This window comes from Staurois parvus, unplaced genomic scaffold (genome assembly GCF_062004578.1).
Source record: "Staurois parvus isolate SC_StPar_1 unplaced genomic scaffold, SC_StPar_1.0 ptg000264l, whole genome shotgun sequence".
Lineage (NCBI taxonomy): Eukaryota > Metazoa > Chordata > Amphibia > Anura > Ranidae > Staurois > Staurois parvus.
Genome location: NW_028318060.1, coordinates 10002169 through 10028967, shown reverse-complemented (window position 1 = coordinate 10028967; position 26799 = coordinate 10002169). Strand labels below are relative to the sequence as shown.

The 26799-nt window shown below is 39.2% G+C and overlaps 1 protein-coding gene across 1 annotated transcript in view; it reads right to left on the bottom strand.

Moving 5' to 3' along the window:
• The window catches only part of LOC149459306 (CD109 antigen-like), a 188596-nt gene that overhangs the window by 58194 nt on the left and 103603 nt on the right, over nt 1–26799 (bottom strand). The window contains exons 21-25 of the mRNA XM_089681386.1: nt 25951–26064; nt 19964–20176; nt 14706–14850; nt 7936–8109; nt 222–303 (exon numbers count right to left, since the gene is read on the bottom strand). Coding sequence (XP_089537512.1) covers nt 222–303; nt 7936–8109; nt 14706–14850; nt 19964–20176; nt 25951–26064 — 728 coding nt within the window. The remainder of the gene's footprint in view (nt 1–221; nt 304–7935; nt 8110–14705; nt 14851–19963; nt 20177–25950; nt 26065–26799) is intronic.

Genomic DNA, 26799 nt, shown 5'->3' with positions numbered 1-26799 from the left:
AGATATATAGAGATATATCGCTGTGTTGGACCAGGGATGTAAAAAAATTAGGGTACAGTCTAATGTTTCTAAATGCATTACATATAATGTGGTCTTTTCTGACTTAAAAGAAGAGGACAAAAGCAGAGGAAAACACCCAAGATCACTTAATCTGTGTTGTTTTTTAATCATTGATCATTCTGATATATAAATAGCTGATTATTTTTTAACATGCAACATACCATGTGCTTCCAGAAGGGTCATTATTTCCAAATGCACTAAAAGAGCCATCTTCTCTTTGATAGACAAGTTCTCTCTGGTATCCTGAAATAAGTTAATTGCTGCATATAGTCAGTTTTTATGAGGATCATATTCAGAAACACTGAAAAAGCATATGAAGTGTTAGAACATAGATGCTTGAGCAGAAATAATTGTTTACCATCAACCAAATCTGAACAGTTTGAGGACTCTTTATTAAAAATTAGCATACAGTGGACTTAATGCGGTATATTCCTGAAGAAGCTGGGGGAAAATACTGCATTGTGGTTACAAGATGGAGATAATGATCATAGGAAATAAACTTATTTGTCAAAATGCGGGGTTTATTTGTGACAGCTGAGTAAATGCTTGCGACAACCGCACATGTGTCCACATGATATAAAGGCTTAAAGATTGCTTGCTTTGTACTTATATTTAAGTCTTCAGCAAGTTTATTTTTTTTACAATGAAACATCTTTTTCATAAAATGAACAAACATGCCAGATTTCAGAATAAGCAGGTCAGTTTTTAAATGGAACCAAATGTGTTCATATCATAAAAAGGAAGTTTTTTCTCAGTAGATGCCTTATTGTGATAAAATGATGGAAAGTTCTATCCTCACCTCAAGTCTGCTTTGGAGCTTTCCACTATGCAGAGACCTTTATTATTGTTTTTTTCATTGTGTGTATAGGAGGAGTGGCTGGGATTGAGCTATTGGGATCTGGGTGTAGCACCAAAATGGTAAGGTGGCTACTCACCAACACCTTAGACATCATAATAAGTAGGAGCAGCACTGTAAATATTTAAAGTACAACTGTACTATCACTAAACACTATACATTTGTATTTGTAAATGTAGCCTTTTACTAACAACAAATGATGTTGCCTTCTTGGCTCAGTGTTTGCATCCACCTCTACTGTAAACTATGTAAACAGAATTACTTTAATCAATAACCAGTAACCCCTACAGACCCTGAACATCAGTGACCCCTGCAGATACTACACTAAAACCATGTGCCCGAACTCTAAACTTTCCATAAACTCACACTCCAAGATCACGTCATGGTTCCATATGAATCAAAGTTATCAACATTCAATGCTGTTTCCTTACAAAGTATCTTGAAAATATTTCCTATAGGTGACAACAGCTATTAGTGAAAACAAAGTATTCTTTCTGTTCCATAAGGTCAGAGTTTAACTGTTCTCAATTCCTGCTTAGCAGGAATAGAAAACCACCGTTACCCTGAATGAAAGTGCCCTCACACATGGTGAAGCAGGAGGTGCCTCCTCCCTAAGTCCTTCCTTAGGTTTGCTTCCCACTGCAAACTAAATCCTCTCACTATTTATGTACTCCATCTCAAGCCTGAGACTAAGTTACATTGTCCAGCACTCTGAAGGTTAGATGTACATTAATAGGGGTCTACACCCTTCTACAACAAGCTGTTCCGAGACACTATAGAGTGCAATTTGAAGATAGGAGACCTGCTCTGCATCTGCCTGCATCAGATCCTATTGGATATTTGTTACAGGTCAACCAGGTTTCCATGACAGTCCACTGACAGTCTACTTGCTGAACTTTGCATGTTCTTGCATTCCAGATTTTTGGAAGCAAATGGCATCCCCTATGCTAGGACAGTGGCTTCTCAAGATGAATAAGATAAGGTCAATGGAAGAGCTGATGGTGAGGTTACTGTACATAACAGAGAGGCTACATTTCATTATATCTGGCTTCTGTGGATACTGGACAGCGTTTACCTGTTCTGCCCAATATGCTTCTTTTCTGCATCTGACACCAACCACCTGCCAGACCCACGGATGCTGTTTTAAGGCATGAGAGACTGGTGGTGGCTCCAAAGCTGTCAGCATGTATTTCCCCCTTGCCTTCAGATCATAATAAGCCCTCCCCCTCTAATTTTTTGCCTTTATTTTTTTCCAGAACTTCCACCTCAATTTTCATCTCATCACATGTCATTTCCCCCTTTTCTGTCCTTTGGTGGTCTCTTTTTCAAACGCATTCCTCCAAAAAGGTTTCTAGGTAGTAAAACCGTGGACATGGTGACAACAAAAACTTATTCTTATGTTTCCCTGTTGTTTGATACACAACCTCAATAGAATTTTGAAGTGATATATTATACACTAACAGTTTCCAATGTGAATATAAGTTTTCCAGCCTTTACAGATCAGATGTGTCATGCTGTATGGTCACTTTTGTGGTTAACTTATATGTAAACACACAATCATCTCTTTAAATTAAATGTGTTTTTTGTAAAGTCAATATTCTTACTGTCCCTGTTGTATTTATTTGATTTTGTCTTTTGGAGAATACAACAAGAATATAAGAAACACCCTTGCTGTTTCTGGACAATGTGCATCCTAGGTAGGCAGGAACAAAACAGGCATGCCCAGGGGCGGACTGACAACTCATGGGGCCCTTTGGGTAATAGGGGATCATGGGGCTCCTGTGTCCTTGCCCAAACTCAAAAAAGCCTATGAAAAAGGTACCAGGGGGATCTCATGGGGCCCCCTAGTGACCCCGGGTCCTCAGGCAGTGCCCAAGTTTCCAAATGGTCAGTCCGCCCCTGGCGGCATGCCTCATAGTACCCCCAACAGATATAAGAAGCCAGTGGATGAGTCAGCATACCCAATCCCCCTATATCTGAAATATCATTATTGGACAGACTAAATAAAAAAACTGTAATATAAAACTTTGTAATATAAAAAAGTCTACACTTTCTCTTGTTGAAAGAAGTTGTCCCTTAAATTATTCTAATTGTGTTCTCCATTGTTGCTTCTTTTGGCCTACCTCAGTGATAACATAAAGTAAATCTTGAAAAAAACAGGGTTTTTACACTTGTATTAAACTTCTAGTACAGTGCTTTTTATTCTGTATAGCAATCAAATATCTCCCAATCACTCTCATTTACGCGAGACTGGCCTGGAGTTTGAACCTAATTCTAGGGCCCTGCGGACCTACACCATTTCCCAGTATTAGGTGCTAGAATGCTCCTTCTATCACCTATTGCCAGTATCTAACCAGCACAAGCTCAGTCCCACAATACCTTGGAGTTAAGCAGTCATCAGTTAGTTGCCCTGTGAGCGAAACAGTATTCTGCTCACTGTGGGCATTCTAGAAGATAGAGGGGCTACTCGATTCTTATTCATAGCCTCCCCCTAACTGTGCTCTGGTTACAGGCATTAATTCTTGTTACATGTGTATAAGAAAGACTGTTCCTAGAGTGAAGTGTGACTGTCTCTTGTCGGCTATGGCCATGACTAGTGGAAACTATACATGATAAAACAAGGGCTCTATAAAGTGTGGGGCCTGTGGCACAAAGAAAAGACCAAAGTGGCAAATTGCAATATCTAGGGAAGGGGTTGGTATAGACGTGTTGCCTGAAGTGCTCTGAAGACTGACTGGGAGAAAGGATCTATGGTACTTTCACAGCATCACAGATCCCCTTTACCAACGCAGCCTTTCATTAGTTTAGTCTGGTATATCTTTCTTATTAAGTAGTTTATTGAAAGAATTGTTATCTTGTGTACTTGTGTTCCTCCCACATTTCCGTTACAGTTTCACACTTGCATATGTGCATAATTTAATCATCATTCATTCTTAAGGATATAGTAATTTCAAACTTTTGATCATTCTTTGTCCACTGTAGGTGAGTTTGTTCTAGGCTCTTGTCTACACATGTAGGCAGGAGTGTAGGCAGGTTTAGTCTGTTTCCTCCACTGTAGGTGGCACACGACCCGGGCGCAACTACAGCTTGCAGAGGAAGTCAGGGGAAACCTGGTTTCTCTATGGCTTCTGGGTCTCTGAAAGCAGCTTTCCGCTTGGCTATGCTGCATCCAGGTGACCCCAGGAAGCCATCTTGAGTCAGCAGAGTCTTTATAAGTCCCTGTCCCCAGGTTTTGGTATGTATTTGCGAAGTGGCAGGGGTAGAGATAGAGCACCCGTCTGTTAGGGAAAGTGATAATGGCAGGGAAAGTTTCCAGGTGAGTAGAGACAGGCTAGGGACTTGCAAGCCTTCATGGAAGCCTCCCCTTTAGGACTGGACTGGTCAGTCCTCATTCCACCCTCTGAAGAGAGATGCTGTTGGTGCATCCTTACCGACTATATCTCTGCATTGAACTGAACTGTAAGTGTTACCCTAAGTGGCGCTCTCCTGCTGAGGTTGTTTGTAGCTGGTATTCTCTGCAATGCAAGTTCTGAGTTTACCCGTAATTGGGTTCGGTGTCTTTACTGTCATCGCATTACTCTGCACCTACTCACACTCATCTGTACCTTTCATTGAGATGAAGCAGTCTTATCTGCCATCATATATGCTTTTTTGACCTTTTTCTTTTCAGAGACCACTTTGCTGTAACTCTGTAATTCTGAAAATATATCTCTTTCCGGTCAAGATGTTACTTAAAACATGGCTTAGCCCTTCTTGTTTTAATGGAAAACAGGAGCACAGGGACACAAAATGATATTATAACTATGTAGCTCTACAAACGATAACAATACATAACACTACCAGAGCTACTAATCACAGTATAATATATGAGAATGAACGTTACCCCTATGTCTCTATAAACAGCATGTCAAGAAGTGGCAGCCCAATGGATAATCACCAAGGGAGCTGCTGAAAAGGATCATATTATCACTTTTTTTCCACTTAATAAATAGACTCCCAAAAATTTCCAGAGCATTGTGTGGGCCTGCTCACTAAGAGAAAACTCTTTTTCTCTGCATAAGACAGTCATAGACATTGCTAAGGACTGCAAGGTAAGAGAATGAAGCATCTGGACTGGAGAAATGAAGTGGTGCAGGGTCTTGTAAAAAGAGGCACACAGCTCTGCAGTTCTGATTACCTATAAGTCTCTTCTATTTCCCCGAAACAGTATTCTACCCTTATAATTACATATTGATTTCATTAACGATTATTGCCAACATCCAAGACCAAAACATCTTTATTTTCATTTTGAGGTGATCAAGTGGGATTTTCTCACAGCTTTGGGTTACAAATACCAGTAATAGAGACTGCTTTATTGCATTAGTAAGCAAGCTGAAATGAAAGCTTTCTGATTTGTTCTGCATAATTTAGCATTATTTACAAGGTAATACAAGTCCCTTGATTATGAAACATAACAAATACCTAAGGAGGTGGTTTGTATGCATAAGAAATATAATGTAAACCATGTTTATTGTTGACTGAAACAACCTTATTAATATATACATCTTCATCCTAGTTAATATATCAGAAGGACCAGAATATGAGGCTGTAATTTCACATGTGTGGCTAACTAAAGTTCTAATGAACTTAGTCCATGCAGCCCCATACTTCAATCTGATTTTAAATGGTATATAAGTGCTTTCATTTTCTACTACAAGTTTAACCAGTATCAGCTTTTTCCCATGCCTTTAGCCAGGTCCTGCCTGTTCTAGATCAAATGATTTTTAGTTTGTGAATATGGGCGTATGATCTTTGCATCCCTAGGAGGATATGCCCATAACTTCTTCTTTCTTCAAGGTTGGAAATATTTGGGCAAGTGACAGACAAAGTAGGAAGCACTTAAAGCTTGCATAGAGCTTGCATCATGTTGGATTATCTTTGTATGACCTACATGTCCTTCCATCATTTCAAGTAGAAGATGTAATGAAACCTGTTAACTGATTGTGCCACAGGCAAGACAGGTGATTATTAGCAGCAGGAACCTTCTCATCATTATTGGAGAAGCATCTTCCTGTCTATGGCTAGCTTATATTGTATTAGTATTAGGACTATATTTCATGTAGACAGAAAGGCTTTAAATCATCAACCTTTTTATTAATATAAAATCAAGAAGAACAAAATGGAGAAGAAACATTTACAAACTCAGTTACAATTGATTTAAATCAAACAACATGCTCAGCAAAGTGCTGACTATGTGTATGTGCCTCCTCCCATTATTTGTTAATGATAAGTGCTTGCCAAGGTAACATATTAGGCTCACTTCCCATTTTCAAAAAAGTGCCAGTTCAGTCCAATGGGATTTGAAAATTGCAGTCACTTGGCTAAAATAGCATGCATAAGGCTGGCATTAAAGTGGAACTAAAGTCCTCAATACTTACCTCACCTTCAGTGGTCTGAGGCCCCTCGCTGGCAGCAACTACCTGGCTTTTTCTTCCAGGTTCCTAGATGCAGCCATCTTCATTGGCAAGTGTGGGATGACATCACTGTTGCAGATGCACAGGAATGCAGTCACCCTGACAGTCAAGATCTGTGCCAGACTGTAAAATGAGCTGTGCATCCGTTGCTCAGTGTACATTTTTACAGAAGACTGCAAGCAGGCAGGCAGGTAGGTTTATTTTATTGCAGAAGTGGCATTGCATCTCTTCTGCAATAAAAAGCCTGTCTGTTTGCAGTTTTTGATTTAAAGTAAAACTAACCCTCTTCTCCTTTTCAGCCAAGGAACCTGCCATATTAGCCTATGTTTGATCTGCAACTGCCACGGTGCTGCACATGTTATCAGTTATGAGCACAGTTGGGAGCACAAACCAAAGTTAGCATTCCTGGCATGCTAGGAATGTAACTTTTTTTTTAAACAGTTAAGGGCTCATTCACACCATGGTGCAGAGACATCAGTTTTTCTGCATGCATTCTGCAAGGGCACCAAAAGCAATTGCTCTGTATGTGCCCTGTTTACACCACAACGCTAGTATCACATGCTGATTTTTTTTCTGCGTATGATCTTCAATGTGTATAATACTCATTGACGCATGCATGAGAACTGATGTAAACTGATGTCTCTGCAAGTGAAATCTCAGCATCAGTTTCTATCCGTTTTTCTCCATGTATGGTGTGAACCTTAAAATGTTACTAAACCCAGGGCCATGCATTCTTTCTATCTGGTCTCCCACAGTACACAGAACATGGAAATGCAATTATTTTAATAAATTTAAACTGCTAAATACCTTTTCTCGTCAGCAGTTAGAGCAGTTTTGTGACCTCTATCAGTGTTCAGCAGAGCACATGTTAACACTTATAGGAGTTTTCTTTCTGCTCTAGGAGGATGCAGATCCCCTGACCTCTATCTAGACAGTGCTGATTGGCCATGTGCTGATGACATGTACCCTCCCAAGAAAAAAAAAAAACTCTTTAGCAATACACACCAAACTGAGTATGTGCAGAGTGTCTCCACACAATATGTCTTATCATGAGATAAGAGGGAACACTGGAAAAAGGAGAGGATCAGAAAAGTCAGGGCCAAACAGCATTTTTACACAATGCAGAGGATTAACCCTTTAGGTTCCACAGTAAGTATATCAAGCATGCTTTACGGCATATGCAGACTGATTTTACTTCTGTGGGTTTAGTAACATTTTAAGGTCTTAATTGATGGGTTTAGTTCTGCTTTAGGCCTCGCTCATACCATGTGCAGAGACGTCAGGTTTTTTGCACATGTTCTGCAAGGGCACAATGAAACCCATTGTTCTCTAAGTGCCTTCACTGCAACACTAGTATTACCTGTGGATTTTTTCTGCACAGGAATCTGTAACATGTATAAAACATATTGAAGTGTGCATGAAAACTCGTGTCTCTGCAAGTGAAATGTTTTTTCCATCCGTTTTTCTGCACGTATGGTATGAACATGGCCTTAAATTTTAGTTCCACTTTAGAGTTCTACAGTGTTTTCAAAGTGGTCTCATTTCAAATATCTGGACTTTTCTTACCTTCTTTCATATAGGAAATCAGTTTGGGAGCAAGGTCATTTGTCTGCCTTGTATTTGTTAAATATTCCATTATAAAAATGATAGGTGCAAATTTGATCATGTTCTGTTCACCGCAACCATAAGGAAGTTGAATTAGTGACTGCAGACTGCTGGCTGAAGGTCCTAGAATATCACCTATGGAACAAAGAGTCGTTTTTATCAATAAGTTAGGATAAAATATGGCTAAAAGCATACACTGGAATCAATGCATGTGGCAATGTTAATAAGCAGAGGATGTTCAATTAGCTGCTTACAACATACATCCCCTTTTCAATATCCTTCTTGCAATATGGACTAGACATGTGTGATTCATTTCGTTGTTAATTGAAATTTTGACAAAATTTGTGATACATCCAAATCTCCTAATCACAATAGTAAAGAACTTCATCTAATCCGAGATAAATTAGAACGAAGTCAACAAATTCATTTGCATTCATTTGTTTTAGTCAGATGACATAATGCGATAGTTTGGGCCTTTGGTTAATGTTTGAAGCGTCCGAAATAATGTAACCACTTTATGAAGTATCTGAATTGATTTGGATTCACTCGTTTTATTCTAGTGAGTATAACATGAATATTCTGATAAGAAACTTTTTGTACTAGGGTTGAACTTAAGAGACCATTCATTTATTTGTATGTGCATGTCCCAACAAACAAAATCTGTTGTGAATGGAAAAATTAATTCAACTTAATAACATAATGTATGAATATGTACTAATTCAGATTAATTTGTTTTATTCAGATGAGAGCAGAGTGGTATTCTTTGACTCTTGGGATAATCAGCTTATTCTTTTTCTATTAACATTTTTCATTATTATAAAAAAAATGCGCCACAGATGAAATGGAAACATATTTCAATAAATACAGTAATACATAAAAGTGAAATAAGATGATCCCTACTTATTGTGTTTTGGTTGGATGGAAGTGGAGCCATCAGAATTTTCTTTTACAAAGAATTTTATTATAGAATAGATAGGAGCAAAGAATCAGTCAAAAACAGATGCATTGACCAACAGGAATAAGACATACAAGGTATTTGATGAATATTACAGAATATGTACTGGTGGAGAGACATAGAAATAAACAGTATACTTAAGTGCCATTAAAAAAAAAAAAAAAAAAAAAAAGGGAGAAAAAAATGAGTAAACAATTAGAGACCAATGACAATATAAACTCTGAGGAAAAATTGTCACTATATCAGCATACAGAAAGCGGAGAAGATATAAAAGGGAGCCTCTCCAAATGTAGATAGGTATTCCACACGCAGGACTCTCAATGGAGTCCAGCATGAGGATTTAGTAGGTGCGGCACTCAAAGCACAATCAGTACAAATAGTATAAAAACAGGTTAGACAAGAGAAAAGAGAGGGATGAAGAGTAAGGAGACGAGAACAAAAACAAAAACAAAAATGGCTCCAGGGTGATCGCAACAGAAAAAAAAAGAAAAATAAACTAATACGTAAATTTTATATCGACAGAAGGGACTGGTCGAATCTCGATGGTTAGGCTATATCAAGCCAGGGACGCCATGTCTGCAGGAATTTTGTGTGGGTATCCAACAGTATAGCCGTCAGTTTTTCGTTAACCATTATGAAGTTCATTCGGTTTTTGACAGCCTCGAAGCTGAGGAGGGGAGTCTTCCAAGCCCTCGCGATTGTCAGCTTGGTAGCCATAAATAGGTGTGATGCCAGCTGCCATTCGGGACGAAGTAGACCCACTAATGGTTTAAATAAAAGCGCTTCATACGGGTTGCGCTTAATGTCTGTGTGAAATATAGTGCGGAGAAGGGTATAAACTCTGATCCACAATCTACAAACCTTAGGGCAAGTCCACCAAATGTGAACCATAGTACCCATCTGTTGACAACCCCGAAAACAAGTTGGAGAATATGTAGGGATAAAACGAGCTAGACGAGCAGACGTGTAATACCATCCATAAAGAACCTTATAGGCATTTTCTAGAATGATAACATTCCTAGAACATTTAGATAACGCTTGGGTCATGATCCGCCAATCCTGTTGATCCAAAGTGCCCCCGAGTTCCGTCTGCCAACGCTGATGATAGGAACGGACCGGAGGAGTTCTATAAGAAATAATGGAAGAGTAGACCAGAGTGATTAGGCCTGGAGCATGGGGTCTATGTCTACATTGACTTTCAAAGGGGGACAACCTGTAGGTTCCCGAGTGTGTCCGTATTAGTGTATTAATAAAGTGGCGGAGTTGAAGGTAGCCAAAATGTTCCTGCAATGGGATATCATGAGAGGAGCGCAGACTTTCAAAGGTGAGTATTTGAGTGGGAGATAGCATCGAATGTACATCCTGGAAGCCATTTGCTTGCCACCAGGCAAAAGCCATCAGAATTTTCAAATCATAACATAAGGAATGAATCCAAAATTAATGTTGTTCCATTCGTTACTTTCGAATGCTTGCAACTCCAGTCGATATTGTTTAATCAGCTCATTCCATTTCTCTTTGTAGGTTAGACTAGCAGGGATATCATCAAACTTCCAAAATAACAAAAGAATAACAGAACTTCCAAAAATAAAAATTGATTCAGAATATATACTCTTCCAAAATAACAAATGTTTCCCAAAATGAATCATTCTTACATAACAATTATGATGAAACAAAATTATTTACTTAACGAATGAAACTGAAACAAAACAAATATTTTCATTGCACACATCTCCAATATGGAACATCATGGTTTTAATGCATTGCTCCTTAGGAACAGTCACTCTTAAAACCTAGTTTTTTATTTCTTCATTAAATAAAACTACAGAGCAAAAACAAGTATAGAACATGATCGGTTGCCATTCACAGTTCTCCCAGATTCAAATTCAATCAATGGGAATCAATGGTGGAGAAGGGGGGAATCAATGGTGGAGAAGGATCTGGGGGTTCTGGTAGATCACAAGCTTAATAATGGCATGCAATGCCAAGCTGCAGTTTCTAAAGCATCAAAATCCTCTCTTGTATTAAAAGAGGTATAGACTCCAGAGAGAGAGAGATATCATATTACCCCTGTACAAGTCATTAGTAACACCTCATCTGGAATATGCAGTTCAATTTTGGGCACCAATTCAAAAAAAGAATATTGGGGAACTGCAGAGAAGGGCAACCAAACTGATAAGAGTCATAGAGAAGCTCAGCTATGAGGAAAGATTAAAGGGATTTAATTTATTCTCTCTTGAGAAGAGGAGATTAAGGTGGGATATGATTAACATGTATAAATAATCAGTGGTTCATATAGTGAACTCGGTGTAGTTATTCACCCTGTGGTCATCACAGAGGATAAGGGGACATGCTTTATGGCAGGAGGAAAAGAGATATAATCTCCAAATACGGAAAGGTTTCTTCACAGTAAGAGCTGTGAAAATGTGGAATAGACTCCCTCAAAAGTTGGTTCTGGCCAGCTCAGTAGATTGCTTTAAAAAAAGGCCTGGATTAATTCCTAGATATGCATAATATAACTGGATACTAACATTTACAGGTAACGTTGATCCAGGGAATATCCAATTGCTTCTCGGGGGACCAGAAAGGATTTTTTTCCCCTGCAAGAGCAAATTGGACCATGCTTTGCTGGGGGTTTTTTTTGCCTTCCTCTGGATCAACTGTTGGTATAGCATTATAACTAAACCCATGTGAATGAGTACCCCTACTCATTCACCAAAAAAAGTGTAGTGTAAAAAAACATAGTAGGAAGTTTTTGAGAAGTCCTTTATTTAAAAAAAAAACTAAATAAAAAAAGTCCCCCGGTTTAGATTCATCACCATTTTTTTTATACTTGGAAAAACAGGTTATTCTTACTTGCCCTGTACATTGATCTTGCACAGAGCTAGTCCCTTGCCTCTTTTGTGGTTATTCCCCACTGGCACTGTGCTCTCCTTCTCCCTATGAGTGCCCCCATAACATGGCATATGCTATAGGAGTATCTGTGTGGGCACCCTCCCAAACTCCCCCTCACTCTCCCCTCACAGGATTTCTGCTCTCAGTGTAGCCTGTGAATCAAGGAAGTCAATGGAGCAGTGCAGCTGGCAGTGACAGTACTACTGGATCGTGAGTAAGTGTTTTGGAGCTGGGGGGGGGATGTTGATAGAAAATGAAACATTTTTTTCCTTAAATCAAACCCTTACTTTGTAACACAACCCATTGAAAGGCAAAATGTGTGTGTGTGTGTGTATATATATATATATATATATATATATATATAATTTAAAAAAATTATAAATACCTTCTTTTTTTTTATAAGTGATCACATACCCTCTGTTCTCAGCTGCATAACAGCTAGGGGAGGAGAAGGAGCAGCACACTGATCTTCCTAGTGAATGGCTGTGTGGAGGAGGGGGTGTCAGGTGATTATTGAGAGCAGACTGAGTTCTCAGCACACCCAGAAAACTGACCACACTGCCTAGTGTTGTCATTTTTTAATAGGAAAACGGGGACTGGCAGCAACAGCAGTGATTTCACACAGAGGAAGCAATACAAAGAGAACAGGATACTTTGAAGGCATACACTCGCAGGCCACTTTATTAGGTACACCTGTTCAATTGCTTGGTAACACAAAGTGCTAATCAGCCAATCACATGGCAGGAATGCAATGCATTTAAGCATCTAGATGTGATGAAGACAACTTGCTGAAGTGAAAACTGAGCATCAGAATGGGGAAGAAAGGGGATTTAAATGACTTTGAACGTGGCATGGTTATTGATACCAGACGGGTTGGTCTGAGTATTTAAAAAAAACTACTGATCTAATGGGATTTTCATGCACAACCATCTCTGGGGGTTTCAAAGAATGGTCCGAAAAAGAGAAAATATCCAGTGAGTGGCAGTTGTGTGGACGAAAATGCCTTATTGATGTCAGAGGTCAGAGGAGAATGGGCAGACTGGTTCAAGATGACAGAAAGGCATGCCATTGTGTCAATATGGATCAAAATCTCCGTGGAATGTTTCCAACACCTTGTTGAATCTATGCCACTAAGAATTAAGGCAGCTCTGAAGGCAAAAGGGGGTCCTAATAAAGTGGCTGGTGAGTGTGTACTGTATATCAAGAATAAGAATTGTTGGGTTTGCATATTCTTTAAAAGAGAAGTATAGGCTTTTGGCTTTTTTCCCCCAATTATATTTAACAAGGTGGATACAGCATTGGTCCGATGCTGCATCTTTCCCCTGCTGTGAGAACTCAGCAAGCACATGACCGCTGATCATTGAGTTTTCACAGCTGCTCTGAACAGAGAGTGGCGACAGACAGTTACCGGTGTCTACTTTGCCCCCCCTCCCCACACTCAATAGAGCATGGGGTTGTGGAGGGAGAGGAAGTGACTGGCTCACACTCTCAGTGGCTCACTGAGAGCCTGAACCAGGTGCCGCTCCAGACTTCAAAGTGGATCCCGACTTTAAATTTGGGATCTTACCCCAGCCTAGACTGGCTGAGTGATGTTAGCTGTCAGCTGAAAATGGGTCACAGGAGTGCAGAACAAACTGCACTCCAGTGATCCACAGAAGTATAGCCAAAAGAGCTTTGGCTGTAATTCTCCTTTGACCACTTCAATACTGGGCACTTTTACCCCTTTCTTGCTCAGGCCGATTTTCAGTTTTCAGTGCTCTTGCACTTTGAATGAGAATTGCACGGTCATGCAACACTGTACCCAAGCTAAATTTTTATCATTTTGTTCACAGAACTGGAGCTTTCTTTTGATAGTATTTAAAAAACTTGGATTTTTTTTTGCTAAATAAATGAAAAAAGAAAACTTTTTCTTCATTTCTGTTATAAAATTTTGCAAATACATAATTGTTCTTCATAAATGTAGGCGAAGATGTATTCTGCTATATTTCTTTGGTGAAAATAACCCAAATCAGTATTTATTATTTAGTCTGTAGGAAAGTTATAGAGTCCACAAACTATGGTATATATCTGAAAAGTGATCATTCTTGAAGTACTGACAGCCAATCTAATTTCTTGAGGCCCGAAAATGTCAGGACAGTAACATATATCTCCCAAATGACCCATAGGCAAAGTAGACAGTCTGAGGATTAAGTAACATGGCAAATTTTTTTAAGTTGTAATTTTTTGTCATAATTTTTTTGAAAGTGGAGAAATTAACAAAACATTTTATCACAATTTTTTTTTTTTACATACTGTCACCAGTGCAGTACAGCAGCATCATATTACTGGTGTGTAGGTGATCAGGGACACTGACTGGTGACAGTACAAAAAAATCACAGCGGTCACATGGTACGGCAATGGGTCGGTACACAGATCTGTCATTGGCTGTATTAGAGGGGCACAAACTGGTGAAAGATCTCACCACAGCACGGCCCCACAGGCGCAATCCGAAGGGACGTCATATGATGCCCATCCGGATTGACGAGAGTCCCTCTCGACTGTCATTTTGCTATTGGCTGGATGGGAACAGGTTAAATGTACTGCAATTACTGCTATAAAAAGCAGGAGAGAGGAGAGTGATAGTCAGGCTTAATCAGCACTATATTGACAGAAACACAAGTGTTTTGGCAGGTAAAAGAGCCCTTGTATTAAATTTAAGCATTGCATTTAGCTGTTGGCTTGGAGTTCAGCTTTAAAGACAGGACAAAATGAGGAAAAGTAACTTTCTACACTTAAAAGAGATACACAGAACAGATAAAAAAAAATCTTTTGAATGAACAAATGAAGTGTTTTGCTACTGCTTCGTCGCAATATTGTTTAAAAATGTTAATGTTGTTATCCTTACCAACAACAGTGATAAATGCCTTTTCACTGCCACTTACTACATCAGGAGGGAATGTAAAGTTCAAAGCTTTAGAGACATTTTGTGGTTTATTGTTGATCAGTTCCAAAATTAAAGTTTGTGAATATGAGTGTTCTATTCCTTCAGCCTGTCAAAATAAAGCAGTACATAATTAACTCTAAACCCCTGCAATTAGCTGAAAGTATCATGCCTGCTAACATTCCACATGTTGTGATCCAACTATTAAGATATTCCCAGTTATGTCATGCAATGATGTACTTCTCATGCCCTATAAAATTGTAATTCATGTACTCATTGTCGTGAAAAATAATATGTATTTATCTTTAATTAGATAATATAGTAATGTAAAGTTACACTGACAATGTACACTGCTCAAACAAATTAAAGGAACACTTTTTAATCAGAGCATCAAGTCAATTAAACTTCTGGGATATTGATCTGGTCAGTTAAGTAGCAGAGGGGGTTGTTAATCAGTTTTGGCTGCTTTCGTGTTAGTGAAAATAATAACAGGTGCACTTGAAGGGTGACAATAAGAAGACCCCAAAACAGGAATGGTTTTACAGGTAAAGACCACTGACTTTTTTTTCCCTACTCATCTTTTCTGACTGTTTTTCACTAGTTTTGCATTTGGCTAGGGTCACTGTCACTACTGGTAGCATGAGGCGACACCTGGACCCTGCAGAGGTTGCACAGGCAGTCCAACTCCTCCAGGATGGCACATCAATATGTGCCATTGCCAGAAGGTTTGCTGTGTCTCCCAGCATAGTCTCAAGAGCATGGAGGAGATTCCAGGAGACAGGTAGTAACTTTAGGAGAGCTGGACAGGGCTGTAGAAGGTCCTTAACCCATCAGCAGGACCGGTATCTGCTCCTTTGTGCAAGGAGGAACAGGATGAGCACTGCCAGAGCCCTAAAAAATTATCACCAGCACGCCACTGGTGTGAATGTCTCTGACCAAACAATCAGGAACAGACTTCATGAGGGCAGCCTCTAGTGGGCCCTGTGCTCACTGCCTGGCATCATAGAGCTCGACTGGCATTTGTCACTGAACACCAGAATTGGCAGGTCCGCCACTGGCACCCTGTGCTTTTTACAGATGAGAGCAGGTTCACCCTGAGCACTTGTGACAGATGTGAAAGGGTCTGGAGAAACCATGGAGAATGTTATGCTGCCTGTAACATTGTTCAGCATGACCATTTTGGTGGTGTGTCAGTGATGGTCTGGGGAGGCATATCCATGGAGGGATGCACATACCTCTACAGGCTAGACAATAGCACCATGGCTGCCATTAGGTATTCAGATGAAATCCTTGGACCCATTGTCAGACCCTACGCTGTTGCAGTAGGTCCTGGATTCTTCCTGGTGCATGACAATGCCTGGTCTCATGTGACGAGAGTATGCAGGCAGTTCCTGGAGGATGAAGGAATTGATACCATTGAATGGCCCCCATGCTCTCTTGACCTAAATCCAATAGAACACCTCTGGGATATCATGTTTTGGTCAATCCGACACCGCCAGGTTGCACCTCAGACTGTCCAGCAGCTCAGTGATGCCCTGGTCCAGATCTGGGAGGAAATACTCCAGGACACCATCCGTCATATCATCATTAGGAGCATGCCCCAATGTTGTCATGCATACATACAAGCATGTGGGGGGGGGGCCATACAAATTACTGAGTACCATTCTGAGGTCCTGCAATGAAATTTCAGCAAAATGGACTAGCCTGCTGTATCATTTTTTCACTTTGATTTTCAGGATGTCTTTGAATTCAGTCCTCTGTAGGTTGATAATTTTCATTTTCATCAAATAATGGGGCATCCTTACGTTCCTAATACATTACCCAGTCCATATCAGTATACTGTAGATACCCAGCATGATATTTTTCCCAAATGAGATCTGATGTGTTTTCAAATTGTTCCTTTAATTTTTTTGAGCAGTTTATTAAAGTGTATGTATAATCAAAAATTTTTTTTTTTGGAAGTCGAAAAGAATTAACACCCTTGTCAATTTATATTAAATGTTTCTGTCGTTGAAACAGAAAGTTATGGAATATACAATATTTTTTGGTTGTCATGAAAAGAAAAGTTGATAGTAAATCTTCCAATGTGGAAACCCATTACTATGACATCGGCCTCAGAGTTCCCTAACTTTTCAAGGATTTTACCATATCTCCTGTTGCATTCCTAGGACCAGAAGAGATGGCAAATCTCCTCAGACAGCAAAATATAAACTGGGGTAAGAGTTTACCTTTTCCTACTCTATCCAACACAAAAAATAACATTTTTTTTTTTTTTATACATACACACTTTAAAGTGGAAGTAAACTCTCTTTTTGCTTTGTACCTACAGGTGAGCCTATAATAAGGCTTACCGGTAGGTATCGTAAATATCTCCTAAACATGCACAATTTAGGAGATATTTACCTGTGTAGCCACTGGTGGCATCGCTGGCGTATGTGCTCTGAAGGAACGGCATAATTGTACCGTTCCTTTAGGGCCCTGTGCCGTAAACATGCTTGCGGTAGTGACATCATTGCGGCTCGGTCAATCATGCGGCTGCAGCCAGCAAACCCAGAAGAAGACAGGGTGAAGATGGATTCCCTTTCAGCAGTGAAAGGGTGCCGCTGGAAGGATTTCTTTCATAGGTAAGTCTGTCATAGTGTGCTAAGAATCCGCTGTTCCCCTCCAGCCACCACGCTGTTCCAGCCGAGAGCTGACCTCCCCACATCGCAGTAAAATGACGGCTCTTCACCCGGGTTACCACCCCACCGTTAACTATTCTTAACCACGGTTTTTAAGCTTATGATTACTTCACACATGTGAGTGTTTCTACACATAGACTTGAATAAAAAGACTTATTGCACTTAGAGGCGCTTCTCTCCTTTTCTCATCTACAGAGGTTGCTACAGCTTATTTGGAAGCCTTGTCCTCAGTGCCACATGGAATCCTACGCTCTTCATACAGTAGCCACTAATACCACGATAACCCCATACTACCATTTCCCAGGACTTTGCAGTGTTTGCGCTGTTACAACCCTTCCTCATTTTTTCTGTGTCATAGTGTGCTAGTATGTGGTGCATACTAGTACACTATGACTTTATCCTGCAAGGGGACCAGTTTTTTTTTCATCAGCGGTTTACTACCGCTTTAATAAGAAGGATTTGGAAGTTATTTGAAAGCAGGGGCGGACTGACCATTTGGAAACTCGGGCACTGCCCGAGGGCCCAGGGTCAGTAGGGGGCCCCATGAGATGCCCCTGGTACCTTTTTCATAGACTTTTTTGAGTTTGGGCAAGGACACAGGGGCCCCATGATCCCCTATTGCCCGTTGTCAGTCCGCCCCTGCTTGAAAGGGTCTTTTCTACCAAAACTAGCATTTCAGTTCTGGGTACACGCATGCAGGGCTTTTTTATATCTCATTTTTATATCAAATGTTTTACATCTCAGTAAATATTAACTATAAAATCCAATAAAGTGCCCTTAATGCGGTAGTAAACTGTTAACAAACAAACAAACAAACAAACAAAAGGGTCCCCATGCAGGTTTAAGCCATAATGTTCTAGTATGCTCCACATACTAGCACACTAGGTTAGACTTACCTGTTAAACAGATTCCTCCAGCGGCGCACAGTCACTGCTAACAGGGATTCAATCTTCACCCTCTCTTCCTTCCGAATTTATGGTCTCCAGCCATTTAAATGCCTGATCCATGATGATGTCATTACTGTGCAGCAAGCACTCTCTATGAATGGCATAATGGAGTATCCCATCCATTGAGAGCGCAGTGTGCATGCCCCAGTGATGTCACCTGCTGCTACTCATTGAAATATCTACTAAACTATGCGCTTTTAAGAGATATTCATTTTACTTACAGGTAAACTATATTATAAGCTCACCTGTAGGTAAAAGTTGCTAAGTGGGCTTTACTATCACTTTAACAGACATGACAGGTGAGTGGAATTGGGAACTCAGAATGCAACATTTGTATTACTTTAGTCAATAACAGATGTACCCAAAAAATAAAATATAGCTGTGGGTGCATATACCTTAATACACTGTACCTGCAGATTAGTATCATAGTTCTGGGGAACAAAATAGAAAGATCATATATGACATTTGATGAACTATGCATATGGAGTTTGCATGTCATCCCTGTGCTTATGTGGGTAATCTGATTTCCTCCCGCATTCCAAAGACATGCTGGTAGGTTGATTGTCTCCAGTGTAAATTGGCCCTAGTATGCATATGTATGGGTGTGATATAGAGACCCTAAATTTTAAGCAGAGATTGATGTGAATGCATAATACGTAAAGTGCTGCACTATATAAATACCTCTAATAAATAAATACATAAATAAATAAAGTAGCTACTCAGTTTCCAAGCATCAGTAAGATAACTACACAGAATATTCAGAAATAAAGGCTGACACCTTGTGGTCCTGAGGAGTTAGGATGAAAAAAATGTGTTAGCATCCATGTACATCCAAGTACAATTTTGCATCCTTTCCTGAACTCTGTACACAGAGTTCAGACAAGTAGTTCCTAGGGAACCCTGAAAGAAAACTGCTGGCAAACAAAACTGGAAACATACTAGAAGGCCACAGACATGTGGCGTTAGGACATGTCTCCTAGCCATCCATTACATTTCTGTATGAATAATTCACTATTGCCATTCATTGGATAATTGTGATCTTTTCCACATGGAGTTTAGTGTGCATCACACTGAACTCCATTAACTCTGAGGTACATGGATGCTGGCTCAGACACAACTTCAGTGCCAACAGATATGTCACTTGCCATGCATATAAAAGCATTGGCATGATCTATCCCAAATTTTAATTTCCTGCTATATATAGGGAAAAAAGTATCAACAATTTACAATTTCCTCTTTCTAATTTAAACTGGAACAATGTCCAACAATATCACAATAATTTGAAATGGTCTTGGTTTCAGTTCCAAGTTTTGGAGCATTATTAAAATATCTTTTTCTCTTGTACGTTTTGGGTTGTTGTTTCCTGCTTACCTCATTGTCACAGCTGTATATACCGTACACTTAAGTTCAAAAACCTTTTTTAGTCTGACATAATTTTGTTTAAATGCTAATCTGAAATCAGTCTAGATTTTATTTAAAAAATGAGCTTGACAATGAGCATTTGAATCATTGCATCTGAGGCAAGGAAGGATATGACTTTCACTCTTTTTATTCTGTTAGGACATCGATCCAAATTGTATTTTGAAAAAATTACCTTGACGAGGAGCCTTTGAATCACTGCATCTGAAGCAAGGGAGGATATGGCTTTCACCGTAATTGGAATCTCGCCCAGCTGAATCGGTCTAATTGGAAAGAAAATCATTTTTCCTTCTTGACTTGGGACAGATACGGTTTGTTGGCTTCCAGTTGCATTTATAAATTCTGTGTGGATTTCATATGCATCACTTTGTTCAAGGGTCACAGAAACCTATGAAAGGAAATTATGGTTAAAGGCAAATTGAGTTTGCTGAAAACGAGCCAGTGGTATGTGTAATACATTGGGGTGTTTTAAGCAACAGCACATGAAGTTTATTGTGTTATTTTTGCTTATTGCAATGTCGGGTCTTACCAGAATACACATATGTAAAATAACAACTTGATCTGATTTGCATTTATCTATAGTCACCTATTGGTTGTCATGTTGCTAATTTCATGTTTAAATACTACTTCTACTACTACTACTACTAATAATAATAATAATAATAATAATAATAATAATAAAACACCACTACAAAGAAACTGAATCTTTAACAGTTTCAGGAGTTGTCTAAAACAATGTTGGGGAGAACTTTACCAACTTGTAATGATCCTTTATTATTTAGCTTTTCCTTTGCAGCACCCAGTGGTTGCCATATAGTTTATTTCCTGCCCCTTTTTTTGGATATAAGGAAACAAAAAAGAAGGGGAGAATGGATAACCAATGGGTTCATGAGTGACTTGATAAAAATTGGAAGAGCAACTCATCAAACTTATAATATACTGTACAGTATGTCTACAATAATACATATCATGTATATTTTCAATTTGTTTCATTTTTTCATTCTTCATCATTAAAGAATTTCATTTCAACATATTCGTTATGTTGAACCAATTTGTTTTCGTAATTCGTTCATATCTTAGGCATTTTTCTTGTATATTCATTGGTCCAGGTGGATTAAAAAAAGTAGCAGTTTTTTCAGAAAATTGCTATATATTTGGGGTAGATTTCATATTCCTATATCAAAACTATTCCAAAGAATTCAATATTTTTGGATGCAGTGGAATAAAAAATGCAAAATTTAGCTGCCCCAAATTTTTCAAACCTAAGAATTGCATTAGACTAAAGTGACTGACTGTGACAATTACAAATTCAGTTTAAATCACAACTATAACTGTATCTGAACTATTGAACAAATTTAAAAATACATTTGTAGAGAAACTATGGCTACAGGGATATGATAGGACTCACACTAAGCACAGCATGCTGGAAAATCCCTGTGACCAATCATTCAGTTGCTCCCATAACCCTGAAGAAGAGCTAACCTTAAGGGAACAAATCTTCATTACAGAAACATTAAATAGCAGTTTAGTACTAGATGATTTTCACTAAAAGTGTCTATGTCTGTGGACTAAGAAAGGACACACACACGGGATACAGTTCAAAGTTATATCTTTGGGCTTGTTTGCAGGATGGTGCAAGTTACATGGTAAAACATCGTCATTTCACCAGCATATGGCAAGGACTAGTTTTGTCTTTACAATTGGAATTTATTGGGTATGTATACACACAAAATCTACGTCAAACAACATCTTTAAAACCCAACTTTAGTCAATTTTGTGTTTGTTTTGAAGAGTGGGAAGAGTTAAAACTACTGTTAGGGTTTTATTTAAATCTGTGACCCCATTGGGGAGATTTTCTCTCAATTCCTGTCCTTGAAATGTCTGTAAAACAAATGAGATGTGCAATCATCACCAGGATTGAAAGTGGCATCATGAAAAACATTGTCATCTACTAAAAATGTTTGTCTGTGGGGGAGACTACTAAATCTGCAGCACTCAGAATCTGGTAGCCAATCAGCTTCTACCTTCAGCTTGTTGAATTAAGCTTTGACAATAAAACTGGGAAGTTGATTGGTTTCTATGCAGAGCTGCACCAGATTTTGCACTCTCCGCTTTTAGAAAATAACCCCCTTGTCTCACAGTGATTTCCCATCACTTTCTGTCCTGAAGATCCCCCCAACAGGGTCACAGATAACAATTAAAACAAGACAGAATTCCCAACTCTTCCTTTATTTAATCAAAATAATGAAAAATGTTTTGACTGGAGTATCTGGAAGTGGAAACAACAAGCATACAGTAATATATTGCAGCTTACCGGGTCCTCCAATGTGCAGGCTGTATTTTTTTTTTTCATGCTAGTTATTATTTTTTCAGCAAATACAGATATCTACTTGTTAAAGGATAAGTTAACCTTTTGTAAAAAAAAAAAATAATAAAGTAATATCTTTTTGATCTTTTTGTAGGCAACAAAATGTGCATTTATTTTGCTCTGCAGATTGTGCAGTCACTCAGACAGTTACTGAATTACAGGAAGAATCAATGAACTATGAGAGTGCTCACCAGCACCTTCACAGGTCCTTGATAACTACAAGCTGCTGGCTGTGGCTGCTGGAGGTACTTATAGTTCATTCACTCACAGACGAGTGTAAATGAATGATGAGTCCATCTGTGTGGAGCCCTGTAGGGTCACGCTGTTTTAAATTGTGATATGTGGGGGATCCTCTCCCCCCACCTGCTTTCACAGTAAGGGGGGATCAGGGGGAGAAGGTGAGGATCCTGGAACGTTACTTGTTCCACCCTAAAAACAGGTGGAACATATAACATGTTCTGAATGTGAACTTTAATCCTGCTAGAAATCTTGAGTTCTTTCAGCAGGAATGAGGTTCAGGTTTGCACTGAATCCCAGGAATTCATGAAGTTTTCATTTGTCAGTTACATAGTTATGTAGCGATACCCCCAGAGGGGCTGCTTAAATTTGTTCACTCTGCCACTCTGTCTCTCAACCCCAAGAACTGTCTCAGCACCAACTGACATACCTGGCAATAGTGTAAGTGCAAGGACTAATGAAAAGAACACACTTTATAATAAAACACAGAGATCAGCTTTACTGTAAGACCTCTATGGGAGGTAATAAACATTAACAACAGGTATACGTTAGGTGAATCAAGAGAACAGCAAATACTGTGACCGAAAGCAATATAGCTCACTTTTACACTCAGGCTGCTTTTAAGGGATTCCAATCGTGAATAACTCCAAGAGCAGAGGCAAACACTTAAATGGCAACCTCAAAGTGGGTCTAAACCCCTTTACACAAATTTGGCTCTATGATGTCCAAGCAGGAGGAGAGCAGAAGAATGACTCTCTGTTGTGTCAGACTTCTCCCTTCTAACCCCCGACACCACAAGCCCAATAGGCAAACACTGTACCCAACTGATGCTTAATAGCTACTTTCCAAGGTAAAGCTATTCCCTCACACACCATGCAATATAGAGGCCTGAATCCGCATGCGCATGCTCATATGGCACCAGTAACTTCAGTCTCTTGGTAACAGGATGAATCTTGGGATCTTCAGCTAGCCACTTTCGTTGGTGCACTTAAACTCCTATGGTAAAGTATAATTGTAATCCCGTGGCAGTATTTGTATAGCAAAGCAAATACTGTATGTGTTTAGCAGGGCCATCTAGACAACCCAGTGCCTGGTGAGTATGGGCAAAGTGTAATGTCTCTGTATGTGTGCAGTGTTCCTGTCATCTGCCAGTGGGCAAAATCCCTCTCACCAGATCCTGTGACTAAGGCCCAAACGATTGTTCGGAAATGACAGGCTCCTCTGGTCACCTCACGATGAGCACTTCACTCTGTCGGTATAGGCACTGTGCTGTAGGCCCACATCTCTCAGTTTGGATGTTCCCCTGACTGATGCAGATAACTAAGCATGCAGTGAACTGACCCTAAGCACTTTTTTGCCCCATGCAGACTGCTTCCCCTCAGGAAAAACAAGATGGAGTCCTTCACTTTGCTCTCACAAAGCATGCTGGTCTCTGTAGTTCCATTCCTCATATAAACCTATCAGGCCGTTTCTGTTCAAGACTGCATATTCCACAATGCTTTGCAGCTGCACCTCCTGCTTGAGAAAGTCCCTGTCATTGGCTCCTTTAATGGCTCTTCTGATTGGCTCTCTCTCTATTACAGTCTGAGTGGAGAAGAGGGGGGATGCTGAAATCCCTCACTGCCTTGTGTGTATCCAGTGCAAGTGTCAAATTTCACAGGTGGTGCCAGTCAGCAGGTTACAGCAGGCACAGATAGGATTCATTTCCTCTGCTACATTTACATAGTTACATAGTTAGTCTGGCTGAAAAAAGACAAAAGTCCATCCAGTTCAACCATTAAAAAAAAGTTATAATCCTATACCTACAAGTTGATCCAGAGGAAGGCAAAAAAACCCAGCAAAACATGATCCAATTTGCTCCTGCAGTGAAAAAAATTCCTTCCTGATCCCCGGAGAGGCAATTGGATATTCCCTGGATCAGCTTTACCTATAAATGTTAGTATCCAGTTATGTTCTGTGTATCTAAGAAACAATCCAGGACTTTTTTAAAGCAATCCACTGAGCTGGCCAGAACCAACTCTTGAGGGAGTCTATTCCGCATTTTCACAGCTCTCACTGTGAAGAAACCTTTCCGTGTCTGGAGATTAAATGTCTTTTTCTCCAGACGCAAAGACTGCCCCTTGTCCTCTGTGATGACCTCAGGGTGAATAGCTCTACACCGAGTTCACTATATGAACCACTGATGTATTTATACTTGTTGATCATATCCCACCTTAATCTCCTCTTCTCAAGAGAGAATAAATTCAGTTCCTCTAATCTTTTCTCATAGCTGAGCTCCAGTTGAGTCACAAGAACCAGTAATTTGAATGAATGGACAACCCAGCCCCCTCTCCATGGAACATTGGGTTCATGGTAGCCATGGTGTCATTGTGTGTTGGAGCTTTTAGCGACAGCTGACAATTCTGTGTAGGAAGAAACTCTTTTTTTTTCATTTGTATTTTATTTTAGTTATTTATATATATATTTGGCACTGGTACATAATTGAATAACAAGAATTCCTATTATGGACTTCATTGGATTTGCTGACAAAGTTTGTGAATATTGATCTTCAAGCGAAGCTCACAAATTTGTTTTCTGCTTCCCCAACTATGTTCTATGAACTACAAAACTATTCCTTCCTGTGTAATGGAGATGAGGAGCGGGTAGGGCATTTGTAGTCTACATCAGGATAGCAACCTAGTGTGACAATCCAACATCTCCAGAGATACAGTACAGTGAGCAGGTGTTGTCATCTATTAAAGGACTGCATTACTGACAGTTGAAAAAGCCTGCAAAAGCAAACAAATGCAAACTCCTCACCTAAGGACTAGTAAACCATAATATATTACACAATTGTATTAAACCTTTTGGGTTTACCTATGAGTCCCCAATATTTTTTGTAGTGTGGGATGCCTCTGAGAAATGCATTTTTATTATTGTTGCTGTTAGCCACTGGTTTATGTTTCATAAAACTCCAGGCTTGCACTACGAGTAGTGTGTGGGAACCAATTTATCCAGCATATCACTATGTATGTTCAGTAAACCTTTCCAATCATTCTATTTTTCTCACTATCTAATACACCTTTAGGACCTGATCTTCTGAAGTGTGAAATGCACTACAGTTAAGTACGGTAAGCAGATTTTCTATAGCGGAAAGTGATCATTTCAGAAAAACAATCAAGCAAAGATGCTTTGCTTTTGTTTTTGTCAAATTCTTCTAAAAATGTTGGATGTTTGAATACAGATTCACTTTCCCCACTTCACCGTAAAAAATAAAGATCACTGCATTTTACTGCAGTTTACAATATAGGAAACCAGAGCTTTGGTGCCAAAGGACAGGGTACTAATATATTGTGTCATATGTTGTCAAGATGTGGTTAGATGTATACTTAAAGTTTCAGAACTCAATAACTGTGGTACTTACAAGCCCCTGGATCTGGTTTAGGCCTCTGTCCCTGTCACGATATGTTTACATGTATAAATAAAAAACACAACTGGCCTGAACACAATTGGTTATTGTTTTCAACTGCAAATCTGCAAATGTCTGCACATGGAAGTAAACCATTTCTACTGTTTACCTCAGTATCTTCTTCCAAATAGTTGAAGACAGCAGCTTCCAGTACTAATTGTTCTCCTCTGGTGACATAACTGGGAAGATTCAAGGAAACAAAAAATGGCTGAAAGGATTCCAGCTGAAAATGCAATAATTTAAGAGTAAGTAAAAGTATGCAGTTGTACACGAGTTAATAAAGAGATGTCAAAAACTGTTGTACTGATATGTTTAAAACTGTTTAATTGGCTTCTCCCTTAACCTAGTTTAATTTGTAGATCTTGCTTTGGCGGGGTCTGATGTGGGAACAGTGAATTCTGGAAGTGACACATGAAAACAATGTACAAAACAGGCATAAATGCTGGACCCATCTAAAACATTTTTGTTGTTAGGTCATCTTTGAAAACCAGTAATAAATCCTGAACTGTTAAATGTACTTTAACATGTTTACACTGTCTGAAAATTGTGCTTAACTAGAACATGTAGAAATGAGCTCTAAAATAAATAACATTTAAAGGAGTTTTCTAGGCAAAATAAACTTGACCCCTTCTGGAGATTCGTTGACATTGAGATCTTCATCATATTGAATTGAAGATGGTTATACATAGGAGCAGACTTTGTAGACAATCTTGCAACTATTTTTATATAAATGTTTATATGAAGAAAGAAGCATAGAATATTTATTGGGCTTTATTTTTTTAAATTCATTATGAGATGATAGGTAAATCTAGTTTTTGGCTCCTTCTGTAATCAATGAAGCAGTAATCACTTGCTCTGGTCTGCTCATGGTTTCAAAGGCTGGGAGTGTGATTGTTTCACTCTGTCTCTGGAAAAAGTTTCCAGAGCTTAAGGTGGGAAATTCAAATAACTGGTCTGA